General features: G+C 36.7%; 1 protein-coding gene and 1 long non-coding RNA gene across 2 annotated transcripts; both read left to right on the top strand.

Annotated features, from left to right (window-relative positions):
• Positions 1-2,905: 2,905 nt before the first annotated feature.
• VPS37A (VPS37A, ESCRT-I subunit) lies at positions 2,906-14,330 on the top strand. Its single transcript, XM_009277402.2, has 12 exons — positions 2,906-2,980; positions 3,552-3,626; positions 4,484-4,598; positions 5,499-5,599; positions 6,548-6,764; positions 7,824-7,894; positions 9,866-9,993; positions 10,081-10,139; positions 10,353-10,421; positions 12,425-12,568; positions 13,291-13,371; positions 13,602-14,330. The coding sequence occupies exons 1-11, from the start codon at positions 2,946-2,948 to the stop codon at positions 13,369-13,371; spliced, it is 1,095 nt and encodes a 364-aa protein (XP_009275677.1). The 5' UTR covers positions 2,906-2,945; the 3' UTR covers positions 13,602-14,330.
• Positions 14,331-15,108: 778 nt separating this feature from the next.
• LOC103897389 lies at positions 15,109-18,656 on the top strand. The gene is made up of 4 exons (XR_657487.2): positions 15,109-15,177; positions 17,181-17,324; positions 18,047-18,127; positions 18,358-18,656. It is a non-coding gene; the product is annotated as an uncharacterized LOC103897389 (long non-coding RNA).
• Positions 18,657-19,279: the final 623 nt, after the last annotated feature.

The raw sequence follows: 19,279 nt of genomic DNA, 5'->3' as shown, positions 1-19,279 counted from the left end.
GTGTGGCTTGGCCGGGCGATCGGGCGCAGATCGTCGTGCCCAGTTAGACCGGCCGCTTGACCGGGAAGTCGGCCGAAGGATTTAATGGGTTTTAAAGTCCGCAAAGAGATACAGATTGCGTGTGTCGGAATAAAGCCCTCTTTCTGGAAACTGGCTGTAGGAGCGTAGTTCTCAAAAGTTAAGAATCAAACATACAGCATAAAGGAACTGCGCGTCACAGTGGTCTTATCAGCAGTGCCGTTGCAGCCCTACTGGCTCTACAAACGGTTTTTCTGATGTACAGTGCTCACTTGCTAATAACTGACTGTTCCTTAGTAACTTGTTTTATTTAGATGCTCACCAGAGGCAGGGGGGTTTTCCCCCCCCCCCCCCAGCCACACTTTTTACAGCAAAACACCTTCCTTTATCCTGAGATACTCCAGCTTGTCAGTAAGCTGATCAGTTTTGCCTAAATTTTAGTCTTCTAAAAGTGTTCATCTTTTAAAAGGAGATCCACACTTCATATATTTCAAGTATATTTTCTGTGAACGTGTCAGCATTCATCCCTCCTAGGATGTCTGTTGAAGTAGAATGATAGATAGTAGAATGGATCGCCTCCAGAACTGATCCAGAAAAAGAAACGATAATATTTTCTGTTATGTCAGACGGAGGCTAGGAGTGGAAGAGAAACTGATTGTATTTCCAAGTTTAATAATTGCAGTTCGCTCACTACCCTAATAGTTTGAATTATCACACAGGAAACATAAGTATGACAGTATTGCTAAGTATTGTCTCTTGCTTAAACTTAAATCTGTTCAGAGCCAATTTCACAAGTATTTTTGAAAGATGGTTCACTTTCCTAAGGAGCTGTCTCTGTGAGTGCGCAGCAGCTTACCTAACTAGAAGTTTTTGTTGGACTGGCCTTACTTAGCCTTTTATTTCTACCCTTTTTTCTCTACCAGGGAGATGAGCTCACCCCAAGTTAAGTCCTCAAAAAAGGTGATCGGTTTTTGTCAAGGTCAGCTTGCTGAACTGGTTTACCACCTGTTTGTGCAGGCACCAGTTCAAGCATGTGCAGAGAGGGAACGGACCCTGCAGCCAGGAATGGAGATGAGGGGTGGGGAGATGGTAGCTGCTCAAATGTGACTTTTCAGCTATGTAAACTGGCCTGCGTCATCTCTCTTGAGGATAGGTGTAAAAAACAAAAAAAATAGGCAAGCGAAGGAGTACATTCTGGCAAAGCATACAGTTTTCATAAGGGATACTTACTGCTGAATAAATCTGAATAACTGTGCCTCAAATTCTGTGCTTCTAAAAAGGTACGTGTAGTGGGTGCAATTTTTCAAAAGTACGAAGTGTTCTTTTGGGCGGGACTGATGCGCTTGCTTATGGACTCCACGGCAGCACAGATCTATAGGATAGGAATATGCATCAAGCATTGCAACAGCGTTGTTTCCTAAGCAATGATTAAATTAATGTTACTCTAATGTTTGTTTTGTCTGATAAGTATAATTTGTCGTTCATTTATGTTGTATCCCAGCTGCTCCTTACTGAAATGCTCAAAATAAGATTCTTGGCATGATGTAGTTACCTAAGTTAGGTAAGTTTGGTTAGTCTTCGCAGGTAATAAAAGCCCAGATCTTAATTTCATTACAGTAGCTAGTCTTCCTTTTCAGGATCCCTCACAGGTTAGGAGCTTGAAATGAAGTTTTTGTGTTTAAAAAACAGTTTTCTTATGTTTGCTGCTGTTCTAGACAAGGTTAAGAATGTGCCGTTTTTTCAGTGTACCCATTCCCACTTGGGGAGGGGACAACTAAGTTTATCAGTTCAAGGTTTTGCTTAAAGGAGGTTATAACAGTTTGGACAGCTCAATGAGATTCTGGATTTCTTGTTTCTCTCTCCCTGTTCTCCTCTTCCTTCCCAGTTCATGCATAGGTTATGCACGTGAGTGGAGCATAATTACATACCCTTCTCAAAAGGATTTTGTAGCAGGCTATTAAAATGTGTGACAGATGATTACAGGGCAGGAATGTGCATGAGAGATTCCAGGGAGAATCTTTCAGTTAAGAATGAGGAGGCGGCGATTTCGGTGTGTTCTGGAGCCCTAAACTCTGATTTGAATTCTCCCGTGCTGAGGATGCCTGATAGTTTCTTCAAACAGCGTGTGATTTCACAGGGGAAGAGCAGATACCGAGTTGTCTGTGAGAGGACTAAGGCTGGGCTGTGGAAAGCAAGGTGCATAGCTAGGTTTGTGTCTTGCTCCGTTTATTCCTGAAGCTCTGAAAACTAGAGTTTTAAATTGTATGTGCAAATAATGCTTTGGAGGGATACAAAACGCTCCTAGCAATACACTTAACACACATTTGCAGGTAATGTGTTTTGGGGTTTTTTTGAGGAAGTAATTGTATGGAGTGTACCTGGCGGTGGATGGAGAGGTGTTTCTGAAGTTGGGTACAAAGAGGCTTTCTGGGAACACCCAGCTGCCGTTATTCCCAATTTGAGCTGTGTTCCCTCCCTTTATAAGGGAGCCTTAGAGAGGTGGGAGAGAAGAATATTATTAACGAGGTGCAGGCAGGAAAAATACATGGAAGAGGAATCAGTCTGCTTTTTAAGTTTGTTTTGATTGAGGCATTATAAGATGAAGCTGATTTTCTGCCCTCCTTTCTCTCTGAGTGCCAGCTTAGGTGTGTTCATTTTGTCCGGAAATTCTGCTCCTGAGCTAAGTCTTCTACTTCTCCTCCTCCTCCGCATTCTTTGGGATGCCATCTTTCAAAACAATCTTGCTGTGCATACAAATTATGGAGTGCTTTGAGTGTTGAAATCAACTTACTATTAATGCAGCTGATTTAAAGATTTTTCTCAGTAACTTACCTGTTACAGGAGGAGCAAATTTGGATTCAGTCTTACCAGATTTCATAAGATACATGTTTCTTCACTCGATGCTTTCAGGGGTGTCTGTGTCTTGAATGCCACTGGATTACAGAGCTTTACATTCTTGCAAGTAGCTCTTCTCCAGATAATTCTTTGAAATATCTGTGCAAGTGCACAGAACTTGGTTCATGTGGAAAAAATGACTATTAAATAGTAAGCTAATCTATTAAGGAAGAAGGCCTAGTGTGATGTATGTTTTAAATATTGATCTGTAGGCAGCGTTGCAGAGCAATGCTTAGTTGTGAACCAGGTGTAATGCCTTGGCAAAGTAAATATTTTATCAGATAAAAATCAGTATATAAAAAAATCACTGATGTGATATCTTAAGTTAAGCCAGTAAGTGGAGAAAAATAAGTTGAGATTGTTGTCAGATCAGTGGGTAGCACAATTTTTCTGCCAGTATTTCCATTGCTTGTGATCATGTATGAGGTTTAAAAGTTGAATCTATTATTTTTTGCTTTAATCTTAATATTCAGTATAGCATTCTGGAGCATATTAACTTATTCCAGCATTTTCAATTTTATTCTTACAAGTCTTTTCAAAACTAAACTAAATACAAAGGTCTGAGGTTATGCCTTTTTTTAGACTTTAGGCTGTTACACTGACCGTGAATTGGATGTTAACAATTTCTTCTTTGACAGCATTGCAGAAATTCAGAAAGATGTGGAATACCGACTGCCATTCACTGTAAACAACTTGACAATTAATATTAACATGTAAGTAGAGTGAGATATCTCTATGCACATCTTGAAAATTAAAAATGTTCTCAGAAAAAAAAGTAGTAATAGAACATAAAACATAAATGGCTCCTATCTCATAACTAATTTCAGGAACTGTAACCTGGATTTGCGTTAGTAGTTGTAGTGATATGAGTGAAAGTAGTTCATGCAGATGCTCAGCTGAAAGCAAAGCTATGTTTTGCTGTGCTCAGCTCCTAAGATACCTGCGTGCTTGTAGTTGAAGGTAAGTAGGAGAAAATGCTTGAGGGTTTCTGATGACTTTGAATCCCCTACAATAAACTTAATTAGTAATTTACTAACATGCTGTAACTCCTAGTACTAACTCTTACCCCAGTGAAGCTTCTGGATCATAACTTAAGTGATTTATTGTAACATTTCCTATGAATTTACTTTGGGGGCTGCTTTTGCTCTGGCAAATATTGATGGTATTCTATTCACAAGTTTTTTATTACTTTAGCCTGATAACTTGCCTGATATTCTTGCGAGTTACACTGCATTGTCTTTGTAGTAATAACATTTGTATTAGAAAATACTCTCGTTATGCTACAGCTTTTTCTTTGTCTGTGGACATAATTGCTTCATTGTTATACTACAATTTTGCCCAGTAAATGCTCTCTTCAGTTCTGTGGAAGTCCAGTATTTTAATCTGTCTGATTTCTAATTTTGTAACTGAATAATCCTCTTGTGTGCTTCACTCTGTATTTCTCCATAAATCTTCTCATAGAAAAGTAAGTTTATGTAATTAGTAGTATTTTTTCTTTGCATAAGAAGCCTTCTTATGCAAACTTTATCATGGGATGTAGCTGTATTAATGATTATTCTTGTATTTGCAGCTTGCTTCCACCTCAGTTTCCTCAGGAAAAACCAGTCATCAGTGTTTTCCCACCTGTGAGACATCATTTAATGGACAAGCAGGGAGTATATGTGACCGGTCCATTAATAAGTAACGTATGTATAATTTGTAGCTTCACGTATATCTACTGTTAATAGCAATTTTAATACATGTCATACTAGATTATTGCTAATACTTCTGGTAAAAAAGACTAGTACACATCCTAATCCCTCTCAAACTATATTGTGAGGGGTCTGAAAACAAAAATTCAGTAGTGTTCAGTATACTACTATTCATTCTTTTACTGCTACCATTACTGAATTCAGTATTCCATATATCTAAAACTATTTTAAGTTATGATGGCTTAGAAAGTTCCTATCACTTTTCTCTTTAGTACCAATAGCACAGTTCTTGTTTCTCTACAGCTATTCCAAATACGGGAGAAGGATGCTTTAAGACTGTTCTGTAACGTAGTTCTTTCTACACTAATCCTGTTAGAAAGATGTAAAGGTTTTAGCTCTAATATGCAGGATTTTAATATGCTGTGTGTTTTGATTTGGGTTTTTTTCCTCTGCCAACAAGGATGTGTTAGTTTTTTTGAGTTGTGGGGTGGGGTTATGACTTTTTCAGAATGCAATTAATGATGCTTTTTGTCTCAAATTTAAATCTTGGTATTTTTTTTCCCCCTTTTTTTCCCCAAATGTAACTTGATGGGGTTTTTTGGGTGTTCATCAGAAATGTTATACTTGATTGATTCTCCATTGATAATGGCATATACAAAAGACTTGTAGTTTCTGTTCAGTTCTGAGTGGCTTTATCACTTTATTTGGAACTTGTGTAAACGCAGTTTACGTTAGCTGGTATGTCTCTGAAATAGCTTACAGCACTGGCGGGTGGGTATAATAAATAGTCAAGTTCAGCACATTTTGGAACTGTTGGATTCCAGGAATAATTTTTCTTCTGCATCTTGCTGCTTCAAGTTTTTCGAGTTTTTTGTTTTGTTTTGTTTTTACCAGTTTACAATGCACTCAGATCTTGGAAAAATTATTCAAAGTTTACTGGACGAGTTTTGGAAGAATCCTCCAGTTCTGGTTCCTAGCTCAACATCATTTCCATAGTAAGTATCTATAAACATGATGAATGGAACTATGTGTATTAACTTACATTTTTAAAAAGAGACGAAACCAAGTATTAGGAGGGCAGGAACAGGAATAATGTAGTGGCTGTATTGGGAGACATAGATTACCTGCCCGTGCACAGTTTCATGTGCTTGCTTGATGGCATGATTGTTTTGAGAAGAAACACTAGATTTCATTGGAGTTACTGTATCAACACGCTGATATAACTTCTGTTTTCTTGAAAAAGAAGAAATGTTTACATTATCAGATGAAATCTTGAATTTGCTGTAGAGCATGATTTGAGCAGTTGTGTTTCTTCATATTCTGTTCATAATCTCCCAAGTTTAGAGGCAGCTTCTGTAGCAACAACTGTGCAACAGAAATTGCGCAATTTAAATAATTGTATTATATATGTAAAAGTGGTCTGAGACGTTACAGCTTTATCAGTACAACTGTGGTTCTCGTGGCTGACAATGATACTGGGTTTAGGTGCAGCTGCAGTTGTGAATTTAAAAAAAAAAATCATTCATGTTATGTAGAAGTAATTATGTGTGTGTTTCCCAAGCTGTTAAATGCTATACTGTAAATAAGAACTAATGTATGACACAGATGCATTTCTCAGGACTTTTAGATGGAAACAATTTCAATTTATGCTCTCATAAATTTTTGAGAAGTAGTTTTCTTATAATTAAGAGTTTGAGTGTGTATTTGGCTGCTCTACAAGAATATAGTTTAATGGAGTTGTATATTATGTTGCAGTGTAAGACATAAAGTAGACTTACTACGTTGGAACTAACTGAGAAGAGAAAACGCAAAGTTTATGGTCTTGTTTAAAAATTCAATCTTATGTCTTGTACGTGGTCTAGTAGTTATAATTCAAATGATAAGAAATGTGCTGTAAGCAGTTGGTTGCTCATGGTTGTGGTTTTTTGTTTGGTTGGTTTTAGCCTTTTCAACAAACCAGCTGGAATGCCTCCTTACGCTCCTCAGGGCTTTCCATTTCTTCCTCCATACCCACCTCAAGAAACAAATAGAACAATGGCAGCTGTGCCTGTTGCTGAATCAGTTTCCTCAAGCTACACTACAGACAAGCCTGCTGCTCCCTCTTATGGCTTGATTGCTGATCTGCCACTACCTGTTCCAACAGCAGAAGCAGTGCTTCAGGTCTGTGCACTGAGTTTTACTGCTTTAACTATCAGGCACTGGGTATAAGTTCCCTCAAGGGCACACAGGGCATTGCCACAAAACTCAAGGGAGCAGTCTGAGTGACTGCACTTCATTGTTTTGCCGGTGCAAGGAAAATGAAATTGTCATTCTGGCTTTGATGAAGAGTTTTTTAGAACAAACTTGAAGTCAGAGCAACAAGTTTGTCTTTCTGAGTTTCAGTGAAACTAGTGTTATGCTAAATATCTTTGAATATACTTTTTTTTTGGAGCTGCACTCCCCCATAGTGCAGCTGTGACTGTTTCTCTAGCCATAAAAAATGAGATCCTTTTCTCTATGTGGGATTTCCTGCCCAGAACCTATCAGGTGAGAATGATGTGCAGTCTCAAGCCTTTATGGGTAAAGTATTTCTCGGTTTCATGCTTCAGATAGCTTCACGGATCTTGTATGTGTGTACTCAGAAACTCCCTGTCACTGATGCACTCTGGAAGGATTTTTTGGAATGTCTTCCAAAAACTTTATATCTAAATGTTTAGTCTTTCATCAAATCTTGTCTTTAGAAACAAAAGCTCTCTTCATCTTGGAAGACACTTCTCTGGTTTTGTAGAATTTCAACTTTCTACCTTCTATGAAGACAGACTTTTTTTTCCTTGTCTAAAAACTTTTTTCCCAAGGGATTGTAGCTTTAAAAACCACATGAGAGAGATCAAAATGTCAATCTCTTTCTCTGTTCTCACTTCCCTGAGTTACACTGCTCCTATGTGTTTCCTGCCTGGTTCATCTAGCTGTTGTCAAATGGAGGACATAGCAAGACAGCATTATTTTCCTCCAAAATTGACTCATCTTTTATGACATGCCACCCCAAACATCCACAAGTATTTTGTTGCCATTGTTGAGTGGAGATGTCTTTTGTTCGGAGGCTAGTGCTACTGCTTCTTACTGCTTTTCCTACTTCTCTTGTTGCTGTCAAATACTTCTCTCTGGTTTTGGATTAATCAGGTTAAATATCAAGAAATTGCTCTTCAGAAATGTACTAAGCATTTCTCAACTTCCATTTAGGTTGGCCAGAATGGATTTACTTACAAGATGCCTGATGTTCCTGATACATTTCCAGAACTCTCAGAACTAAGGTAAATTTTCAGAAGGTAGCAAAACTTTCCATAGTCATTAAAAGGCAATTACTGCTGGTCTGTATCTGATTTTTGTCAAAAACCTGTATATATCACTGAAAGGTTTTTGTAGAAATTACAAATAGGAGAAATACCACTTACCAAAATTGTACAGTCAGAAAGTAAGCCAGCCTTGTATTCAAATGTGCTGCCTGTTTAGGGTTTTCTCAGCAGGAACAATACTTCAGGATTCAACACCAGCAAAAAGAGCATCTATTTTTACTTTTCCTAACTATCAGCGTTCTGCTGTCTTCTGGGGCCTCACCAGGGTCTTGATTTCTACTAATACAATAAGCGTAACTTTTGAACGAGGAAAGGGGACAGGGAAATGGACTTGAGACTGGTTCACAAATGGACTGCTTTGTGAGCAGCTCAGCATGCGCGGGGGGTTGGGTTAGATAAATCTAGGTGGTAAAAGTACCAGCTGTCCCAGTGCAAATCACTTCCACATCTAAATACTTCATACACATATTACACAAATATTTTCATCAAAAGCATATCTTGTCACAATTCAAAAATATTGTATTAGTTATTCTTCCCAGCAGTTTGCTCTGATCTAATGAGACAGCCTCCTTGATCAGTTTTCTGGGATTGAGTAGATTACAAATTAGCTATTAATTCTGAAGGGGTCTTAGGAGATTGGTTTCTTTCTGATCGCACATCTATGGTGGGATGAGTAGATTACAAATTAGCTATTAATTCTGAAGGGGTCTTAGGAGATTGGTTTCTTTCTGATCGCACATCTTTATGGTGGTATCATAGTTTAGCAATTGAAAACTCTGTCCTTTCAGAAAGGAAAAGACCTTCTGCAAGAAGGACTTCTGAGTTTGTTTTTTTTTGTTTCCCTTGACACCTTCTTAAGAGCCTGTTTAATTTAGCTAAATCTGCTGTAAGTTCTAGCAGCATCCTTATTATGTAGCAGAAAGTTAGGGGGGTATCAAGTTTGGTCCTTCCAAGAAGACCAGATTAAAATTCCATGATTCTTCTGGTGTTGGTTGAGTTAAATCACAAATGGTATTGCAGCTGTTCTAAGTAGCTCTCCTGGGTGTAGGTGGCAATGTTTTGGTAGCTTGGGGGCTGCACAGGTGGCCTTTGTGAGAAGAGGCCCAGGGGCTGCCCCCGTGCCAGACACAGCCGGCTTGGCAGCAGACCCACCACAGGATAGCTGAGTCGATCAGTGAAGCGGCTGGTGCCTCTATGAAAACACATTTAAAAAAGAGAAAACACTGCAGAGACAGTGAGGATTGAGGGGAGGGGTGGAGAAGTGTGAGAATCCTGTGAACACCAAGGTCAGAGAAGAAGGGGGAGGAGGTGCCTCAAGCGCCAGAGCAGATACTCATCTGCAGCCCGTGGAAGTTTTGGAAAAGACCACAGTAGAACAGGTATTTCCCTGTAGCCCATGGAGAGGACTATGCTGGAGCAGGTGAGGTGTTTTAGTTTTTGTCTGTCTTTCTCAACCATCTGACTCTGACTGTAATTGGCAATAAATTAAATTAATTTTTCCCAAGTTGAGTATGTTTTGCCTGTGATCGTAACTGGTAAGTGATCTCCCTGTCTTTATCTCGACCCACAAGCTTTTCTCCTATATCCTGTTGAGGAGGGGGACTGAGAGAGCAGCTGGATGGGCATCTGGTAGCTGGCCAAGGTCAACCCACAATAGTAGCATTAAAAATACTTCATATGAAGTAAGGCTTGAAATGAGAGATACTTTTTAACACGCTGCTTTTTAAGCTCACTGCTGCAGATACAATCCAGGAGAAACTCCTGCCCACCATCCTGGAGAAAGGGGGAAAAATAAGTTGCAGTTAAGTGTCGTGTATCTGTAAAGTCTCAATAAATGCCTCAAACTTTTGACTTTTGGCAGAAATAACTAACTCTACCCGTAATGTTTGCTGTTAGTTTTAAATCTGCTTTCTTTCTGTTTGAATGTAGTATATCGCAGCTGACCAATATGAACGAGCAAGAGGAAGTGTTACTGGAACAGTTTGTGACTCTACCACAACTGAAGCAAGTCATTACTGATAGAGATGAGTTAGTGAAAAGCATTGAAGAGCTGGCAAGTAAGATGTCAGAACATTAGCATCTGTGGCTGTGTTCTGCGAACTGAATCCTTTAAAAAAAGTAGTAATAGTGACTTTATTTTACAGAAAAAAACTTGTTGCTGGAGCCTAGTCTCGAGGCAAAAAGACAGATGGTATTGGATAAAGTAAGTGAGCAATAAAATCTTTTTCAGAAATATTGGTTGTAATATTCTGGTTTTTTCAGGGGGAAAACATTCTTTTTGTTCTTCCTTCCAGTATGAGCAACTCACAGATGGTATTGGATAAAGTAAGTGAGCAATAAAATCTTTTTCAGAAATATTGGTTGTAATATTCTGGTTTTTTCAGGGGGAAAACATTCTTTTTGTTCTTCCTTCCAGTATGAGCAACTCACACAGATGAAAGCAGCCTTTGAAAAAAAGATGCAAAGACAGCATGAACTTAGTGAGGTATAATCTCTATATCATATTATCCTTTAAGAATACTTCAATAAAACTGAAGTTTTGGGTTGTATCTTTATTCATAAAGAATATCCTTCTGGTTAGACTCTAATTTTATATGAAATAGATTCACATCGAGTATGAAATAAAATGGGATGAAGTACCAAACAGTTTGAAAGCAAAACAGTGTTATGATTGCACTACTGTTTTTTTTGGGTTGGGGTTTTTTTTTTAACACCGCAATAGAAGCAAAGTTGGAAGAAGGGAGTGTGATGAGCATTTAGAGCTGTTCTTAAGTACAATCCTGGGTCAAACCAGTTTTAAGAATAGAATGATTTTTAAAGAAGGCTGTTTAATTAATGGTACCCATTCAACATAATGAGCTTGTAAAACTGTACTAGATGGAAATGATGAAAACCATTGCTTTAGAAACTTAAATTCTGTGGTTCACTGGGTATGCTTACTTTGGGCAACATGTTATATATGCTGTCAAACTTTGCACATTCTAAAGAGCAAATAGGGTAAAGTCATTACTTCAGAAAGCAGTTTGGGGAAGGAGAATAATTTCTTAGTATGTTTACCAGGATATGCATTAAAAGATGCAACTTTTCATAAAACAATTTCTGCGCTGAAATCTTCAGTATTTGCAAGACTTGCCACCTGAGAATACAACAGTCCATCAAAATAGCGTGCTTAGTACCTGAATTTCAAAATGCTCGAAAAGTAACAAAATACGAAATAGCAAGCAAGAAGTTAAGTGACAGCAAACTGAATTATTTCATTGGTGATCTAAATGAATTAAATGTTTCCTCACTTGAAAATCAGAATGGTCTGACTCCTAATGCCTCCTTTCTGTGTGATGTAAGTTGGCTTTAAAGTGGACGGAGGTAGTTGGCATTGAGAAACTTTCTACTTCTGTAAGAAATCACTTAAGAACAGGACGTAATACCCCACTGCTATGTTACCTTTTCTTTTTTCTACGTTAGATTTGCTGATTCAATTTAATGATGGTTAGGAGGCTGAGAGTTGGCGAGTTGCAGCTGGATTTTTGTGCTGTTTTTCCACATGTGCTGTATCTTCATATAGTGATGTTCACTGTGCACTACCTGGTATCTCCTGTTATCTCTCCTTCAAAGTTCCAGACAAGTCTTTTTACTTGTACTGTGGGTGAATTTTAGCCATCTTTTATTAGAGCAAACTCTCCTTATTTTGCACAAGATTAATTTAACAGGAAATTTCTGATTACATTACAGTTTTATAGGACATAAGTAAAATATTTTTCATTGGGTAGATGAAGGGTAGTCCAAGCATCTAAAATCTATACATATCTTAGCTTTGCAGTTCTGGCTCTGTACAGACTCCTACTGAAGACGTGAATCACGTTCTGATTAACTGTCCAAATGTATTAGAGGAAAAATAATGCAGTTACACGCAATAAGCAGAAATAAGGTTTGAAGTTCATAAGAACAGAAGAATGAGTATACTGGTTTAGATCAGCAGCCCATCTACTTCTTGAGTAGGTGCTTTTTCCTTTCCTGTCTTCCTCTCCACAGTCATTTCAAGGCTATTTAAAAGCTGAACAGTAGGTGTTTTTTTACTTTTTTATACTTCTCAGGTTTACTACTGACTTTGAGTTTCAAAAGTAGATCCTATTTATTGAAGACACTTGAAATGCTAGTTCTACTCGGAAATCATGCACTCGAGAACCTGTCAGATTTCCAAGTTTGATGCTTTCTACAGTGTAGGCTAAAAGTTGAAAAGCTTTATACATTTGTGAGAATGATTGTGAATCAAGACCTAAACTAGCAATGCTTTTCTCACATTGAATCCCTTCTAGTTTAACAAGCTATACTGTTTCTTGGAGATGAAGCTTCATCCGGTCACTTAGGCTTTTATGTAATAATAATGCTCTATTCACATATCTCATATTTATATAGTCATTTATCTTTCTTCCTGGAAATGCAGGTTTTGATGGACAGTTTAATATTACATAGGAGTTTTTATTTCCTTAGAGTTGCAGTCCAAGTGCTCTGCAAGCCAGACTTAAAGTAGCTGCTCATGAAGCTGAAGAGGAATCTGACACTATTGCAGAAGACTTCTTGGAAGGCAAAACAGAAATAGATGACTTCCTTAGTAGTTTCATGGAAAAGAGAATGGTATGTAATATACAAGTCATTCTAATCTGAGAGATATACAACACATAGTGAATAAATTAAAGACTTAGAGTTTGAGCAGTCTTGTGATACAGAACAGTGCTTTAGTAAGCTCCAACAAAAGAAAAATATATCCCTAAGTGGCTTCAGTCTATTTAGAATATAATCTGCACTCTGAAGGCACATATTTTTAAGGCAGGAGTGCAAAGGTCTCCTGCATTAGACCCTAGTGCTGTGTTGTTGCAGATATTTTTGTGCCACTTTCTTCTATATAGATATGGGGGAGATAGCCACATGGACAATATTAAATTTGTAAGTCGACATAGAATGACATGTTATCTTAAGCAACCTTAATGTTTAATTTATTAAACTCTAATTATTCTGTTGATGGCTATCACCAAATAAGTAACTGAGGTTCAAAAATCACCATTCTTGCTCGTGCTGTGACAAGAGCAACTTACCGGCTAGTGTACCTTTCTTTAAAGATGCCTAATAAATGCATTTCATAACATAGGAAACAATTATCTTCTCTTGTAAACAGTTGTGGATGGAATAACGTTATCAATATAGACAGTTGTTCAGCCTGAAGCTTGGAAGGGAGGTAGTTCACAGGGTTTTCCTTCTTTAAAGAGCCTGCAAAGTAGCTAAATCATTAAAGAGAAACTGTGGTATGCATTATAGAAAATTCCTTTCAGAATTCACTTTTCCTATGTCTTGTTTTGTAGCTCTGCCACTGTAGACGAGCCAAAGAGGAAAAACTTCAACAGGCAATAGCAATGCACAGCCAATTTCATGCTCCGCTATAGGTAAACTGCTGTTTTCATATTTGTGGTGAACTTTTTTTTTCTTTTCTTTTTTTACAATTTACCTCACTGTCACACACCTACAAATTGCTAACTGCAAATAGATTTGTTACAATGCTTTGTATTCTAACAAAGCTTTCTGTGGAAATCAAGTATGTACTGCATCTGTTGTATTTAAAACATAACTTCTGGAGGAGTTAAAAATGTCTAATTATGGAAATTTGTCTTTACAGACTTCCTGCAAACTACACCTGCCAAGAGAACGAGTGAAAAACCCAATAAAGCACACTTTTTAATAACTATTATTTGCAAATAAGCATTTCATCTTATGTGGTTGTATTTATAGAAGAGATTGTATACAGAGTTGGGATGGGTTTTGTACAAATTAGAATGTCTCTTTATATTCTCATTGTACTCAAGAATCCTTCTATTGCAATCTTTGCACTAATTTCTTGTATTTATTATTGATAGTTCTTATTATATTTAAGTTCCTGCTGCTATACTCCATTCTTCAGAGATTAAATATCTAAACATGTAATTTTGACTAGCTTTTTACATTTTTATAAAAACACAATTCATATCTTTTGTATTTTGAACTTTAAACATAGATTTGGCTTGATCTGTGGAAGAGTTTGAGATAAATGGTGATAGGGCTTTGGAAACTGAAGAAGTTCATAATTTGAGATTGTCAGTGGATTCACAAGCTGTCTTTTCTTGAAGCCAAAATGTTTAAGAAGTAGTTTTTTACTTTTAAGTGATAATACAAAATTAAGTATAGCCTGTATTGTGTTTTGGATAAGTAGATTTGGATTAAGCAAAGGATACGTTGGAACAAATTATATTGGAATGAAAATAGCATAAATGATCTCTGTGTAGATTTGGTATGTTGCTCAGTAACACCGATGCACTTGATTTCAGGAGTGGCTTGGTACCTACCACTGTAATTAAACACAATTTTCATCTAACGATTTCATTTTCATATTTGTTTTTACTTAAAGGAAAAATAATCAGGTCACCTCCCAATTTCTGCTTTATGCAATATGAAATGTTCATCATGTGAGGAACTCAAAAGCACTTTAGAAAAACTAGTTCTGAAGTTGTCTGTGAAGTAGCAGTTCTTTTTTCCTAATTTTAAGGAACAAAGAAACTAATTTGGCTAGAGTTGCATAGTGTGTTATGTTAAGGCCAGTGATAGAATTTGGAAGCAAGACTTAATTCTGCCCTTTAATCACTGAATCTTGCCTCTGGTGAGCTGACTTTTTTTAGGACGAGGGTGTATCTGGTGAGAATGGATAGGACCAAGTGCAGTATTCTATAGGAGAAAAATACAACCCTTAAATAAATACGTGCTTGTATGTTCTCTCTTGCTCTTGCAAAAAGACACGTTCTTTTTCTTAATCTTGTCAGTGCATTAGGTTTTCACAGAGACAGACAAGTTCCAGAAGAACAGAAGAATTGTACAGTTCTGAGAGCTAAAGAAGATGAAGCACTGATTAAGTAATCTATCAGGAATCCTGCTTCTTTCTTGTCAGGAAGCAGTCTGGAGATAAACCTCTTAGCCAAGACACTGCCTCTGTGTTACCTAGATATGGTCACAGAACATCACAGATTCGAGTCTCAAACTAAAGCATGTCAGTCCAAGCGAGTTCTTTTCTGTATCACTCTTCTTCAGTCAGTCCTAAAGGTTTTAATATTCTGTTTTTTTCAGGGGGAAAACATTCTTTTTCTTCTTCCTTCCAGTATGAGCAACTCACGCAGATGAAAGCAGCCTTTGAAAAAAAGATGCAAAGACAGCATGAACTTAGTGAGGTATAATCTCTATATCATATTATCCTTTAAGAATACTTCAATAAAACTGAAGTTTTGGGTTGTATCTTTATTCATAAAGAATATCCTTCTGGTTAGACTCTAATTTTATATGAAATAGATTCACATCGAGTATGAAATAAAATGGGATGAAGTACCAAACAGTTTGAAAGCAAAACAGTGTTATGATTGCACTACTGTTTTTTTTGGGTTGGGGGTTTTTTTTTAACACCACAATAGAAGCAAAGTTGGAAGAAGGGAGTGTGATGAGCATTTAGAGCTGTTCTTAAGTACAATCCTGGGTCAAACCAGTTTTAAGAATAGAATGATTTTTAAAGAAGGCTGTTTAATTAATGGTACCCATTCAACATAATGAGCTTGTAAAACTGTACTAGATGGAAATGATGAAAACCATTGCTTTAGAAACTTAAATTCTGTGGTTCACTGGGTATGCTTACTTTGGGCAACATGTTATATATGCTGTCAAACTTTGCACATTCTAAAGAGCAAATAGGGTAAAGTCATTACTTCAGAAAGCAGTTTGGGGAAGGAGAATAATTTCTTAGTATGTTTACCAGGATATGCATTAAAAGATGCAACTTTTCATAAAACAATTTCTGCGCTGAAATCTTCAGTATTTGCAAGACTTGCCACCTGAGAATACAACAGTCCATCAAAATAGCGTGCTTAGTACCTGAATTTCAAAATGCTCGAAAAGTAACAAAATACGAAATAGCAAGCAAGAAGTTAAGTGACAGCAAACTGAATTATTTCATTGGTGATCTAAATGAATTAAATGTTTCCTCACTTGAAAATCAGAATGGTCTGACTCCTAATGCCTCCTTTCTGTGTGATGTAAGTTGGCTTTAAAGTGGACGGAGGTAGTTGGCATTGAGAAACTTTCTACTTCTGTAAGAAATCACTTAAGAACAGGACGTAATACCCCACTGCTATGTTACCTTTTCTTTTTTCTACGTTAGATTTGCTGATTCAATTTAATGATGGTTAGGAGGCTGAGAGTTGGCGAGTTGCAGCTGGATTTTTGTGCTGTTTTTCCACATGTGCTGTATCTTCATATAGTGATGTTCACTGTGCACTACCTGGTATCTCCTGTTATCTCTCCTTCAAAGTTCCAGACAAGTCTTTTTACTTGTACTGTGGGTGAATTTTAGCCATCTTTTATTAGAGCAAACTCTCCTTATTTTGCACAAGATTAATTTAACAGGAAATTTCTGATTACATTACAGTTTTATAGTAAATAAGTAAAATATTTTTCATTGGGTAGATGAAGGGTAGTCCAAGCATCTAAAATCTATACATATCTTAGCTTTGCAGTTCTGGCTCTGTACAGACTCCTACTGAAGACGTGAATCACGTTCTGATTAACTGTCCAAATGTATTAGAGGAAAAATAATGCAGTTACACGCAATAAGCAGAAATAAGGTTTGAAGTTCATAAGAACAGAAGAATGAGTATACTGGTTTAGATCAGCAGCCCATCTACTTCTTGAGTAGGTGCTTTTTCCTTTCCTGTCTTCCTCTCCACAGTCATTTCAAGGCTATTTAAAAGCTGAACAGTAGGTGTTTTTTTACTTTTTTATACTTCTCAGGTTTACTACTGACTTTGAGTTTCAAAAGTAGATCCTATTTATTGAAGACACTTGAAATGCTAGTTCTACTCGGAAATCATGCACTCGAGAACCTGTCAGATTTCCAAGTTTGATGCTTTCTACAGTGTAGGCTAAAAGTTGAAAAGCTTTATACATTTGTGAGAATGATTGTGAATCAAGACCTAAACTAGCAATGCTTTTCTCACATTGAATCCCTTCTAGTTTAACAAGCTATACTGTTTCTTGGAGATGAAGCTTCATCCGGTCACTTAGGCTTTTATGTAATAATAATGCTCTATTCACATATCTCATATTTATATAGTCATTTATCTTTCTTCCTGGAAATGCAGGTTTTGATGGACAGTTTAATATTACATAGGAGTTTTTATTTCCTTAGAGTTGCAGTCCAAGTGCTCTGCAAGCCAGACTTAAAGTAGCTGCTCATGAAGCTGAAGAGGAATCTGACACTATTGCAGAAGACTTCTTGGAAGGCAAAACAGAAATAGATGACTTCCTTAGTAGTTTCATGGAAAAGAGAATGGTATGTAATATACAAGTCATTCTAATCTGAGAGATATACAACACATAGTGAATAAATTAAAGACTTAGAGTTTGAGCAGTCTTGTGATACAGAACAGTGCTTTAGTAAGCTCCAACAAAAGAAAAATATATCCCTAAGTGGCTTCAGTCTATTTAGAATATAATCTGCACTCTGAAGGCACATATTTTTAAGGCAGGAGTGCAAAGGTCTCCTGCATTAGACCCTAGTGCTGTGTTGTTGCAGATATTTTTGTGCCACTTTCTTCTATATAGATATGGGGGAGATAGCCACATGGACAATATTAAATTTGTAAGTCGACATAGAATGACATGTTATCTTAAGCAACCTTAATGTTTAATTTATTAAACTCTAATTATTCTGTTGATGGCTATCACCAAATAAGTAACTGAGGTTCAAAAATCACCATTCTTGCTCGTGCTGTGACAAGAGCAACTTACCGGGTAGTGTACCTTTCTTTAAAGATGCCTAATAAATGCATTTCATAACATAGGAAACAATTATCTTCTCTTGTAAACAGTTGTGGATGGAATAACGTTATCAATATAGACAGTTGTTCAGCCTGAAGCTTGGAAGGGAGGTAGTTCACAGGGTTTTCCTTCTTTAAAGAGCCTGCAAAGTAGCTAAATCATTAAAGAGAAACTGTGGTATGCATTATAGAAAATTCCTTTCAGAATTCACTTTTCCTATGTCTTGTTTTGTAGCTCTGCCACTGTAGACGAGCCAAAGAGGAAAAACTTCAACAGGCAATAGCAATGCACAGCCAATTTCATGCTCCGCTATAGGTAAACTGCTGTTTTCATATTTGTGGTGAACTTTTTTTTTCTTTTCTTTTTTTACAATTTACCTCACTGTCACACACCTACAAATTGCTAACTGCAAATAGATTTGTTACAATGCTTTGTATTCTAACAAAGCTTTCTGTGGAAATCAAGTATGTACTGCATCTGTTGTATTTAAAACATAACTTCTGGAGGAGTTAAAAATGTCTAATTATGGAAATTTGTCTTTACAGACTTCCTGCAAACTACACCTGCCAAGAGAACGAGTGAAAAACCCAATAAAGCACACTTTTTAATAACTATTATTTGCAAATAAGCATTTCATCTTATGTGGTTGTATTTATAGAAGAGATTGTATACAGAGTTGGGATGGGTTTTGTACAAATTAGAATGTCTCTTTATATTCTCATTGTACTCAAGAATCCTTCTATTGCAATCTTTGCACTAATTTCTTGTATTTATTATTGATAGTTCTTATTATATTTAAGTTCCTGCTGCTATACTCCATTCTTCAGAGATTAAATATCTAAACCTGGAATTTTGACTAGCTTTTTACATTTTTATAAAAACACAATTCATATCTTTTGTATTTTGAACTTTAAACATAGATTTGGCTTGATCTGTGGAAGAGTTTGAGATAAATGGTGATAGGGCTTTGGAAACTGAAGAAGTTCATAATTTGAGATTGTCAGTGGATTCACAAGCTGTCTTTTCTTGAAGCCAAAATGTTTAAGAAGTAGTTTTTTACTTTTAAGTGATAATACAAAATTAAGTATAGCCTGTATTGTGTTTTGGATAAGTAGATTTGGATTAAGCAAAGGATACGTTGGAACAAATTATATTGGAATGAAAATAGCATAAATGATCTCTGTGTAGATTTGGTATGTTGCTCAGTAACACCGATGCACTTGATTTCAGGAGTGGCTTGGTACCTACCACTGTAATTAAACACAATTTTCATCTAACGATTTCATTTTCATATTTGTTTTTACTTAAAGGAAAAATAATCAGGTCACCTCCCAATTTCTGCTTTATGCAATATGAAATGTTCATCATGTGAGGAACTCAAAAGCACTTTAGAAAAACTAGTTCTGAAGTTGTCTGTGAAGTAGCAGTTCTTTTTTCCTAATTTTAAGGAACAAAGAAACTAATTTG

Source organism: Aptenodytes forsteri, unplaced genomic scaffold, assembly GCF_000699145.1.
Source record: "Aptenodytes forsteri isolate BGI_AS27 unplaced genomic scaffold, ASM69914v1 Scaffold65, whole genome shotgun sequence".
NCBI lineage: Eukaryota > Metazoa > Chordata > Aves > Sphenisciformes > Spheniscidae > Aptenodytes > Aptenodytes forsteri.
The sequence above is the reverse complement of the archived record's forward strand: the minus strand, read 5'-3'. Positions and strand labels throughout refer to the sequence as shown.

Bases quoted from the DNA above. Each gene is read 5' to 3' on its own strand.
- VPS37A (XM_009277402.2), top strand. From the start codon at position 2,946: ATGCCACTGGATTACAGAGCTTTACATTCTTGCAA. The intron at 2,981-3,551 runs GTAGCTCTTCTC...CTTCTTTGACAG, and splicing joins AGAGCTTTACATTCTTGCAA to CATTGCAGAAATTCAGAAAG. The intron at 12,569-13,290 runs GTATGTAATATA...CTTGTTTTGTAG, and splicing joins GTTTCATGGAAAAGAGAATG to CTCTGCCACTGTAGACGAGC.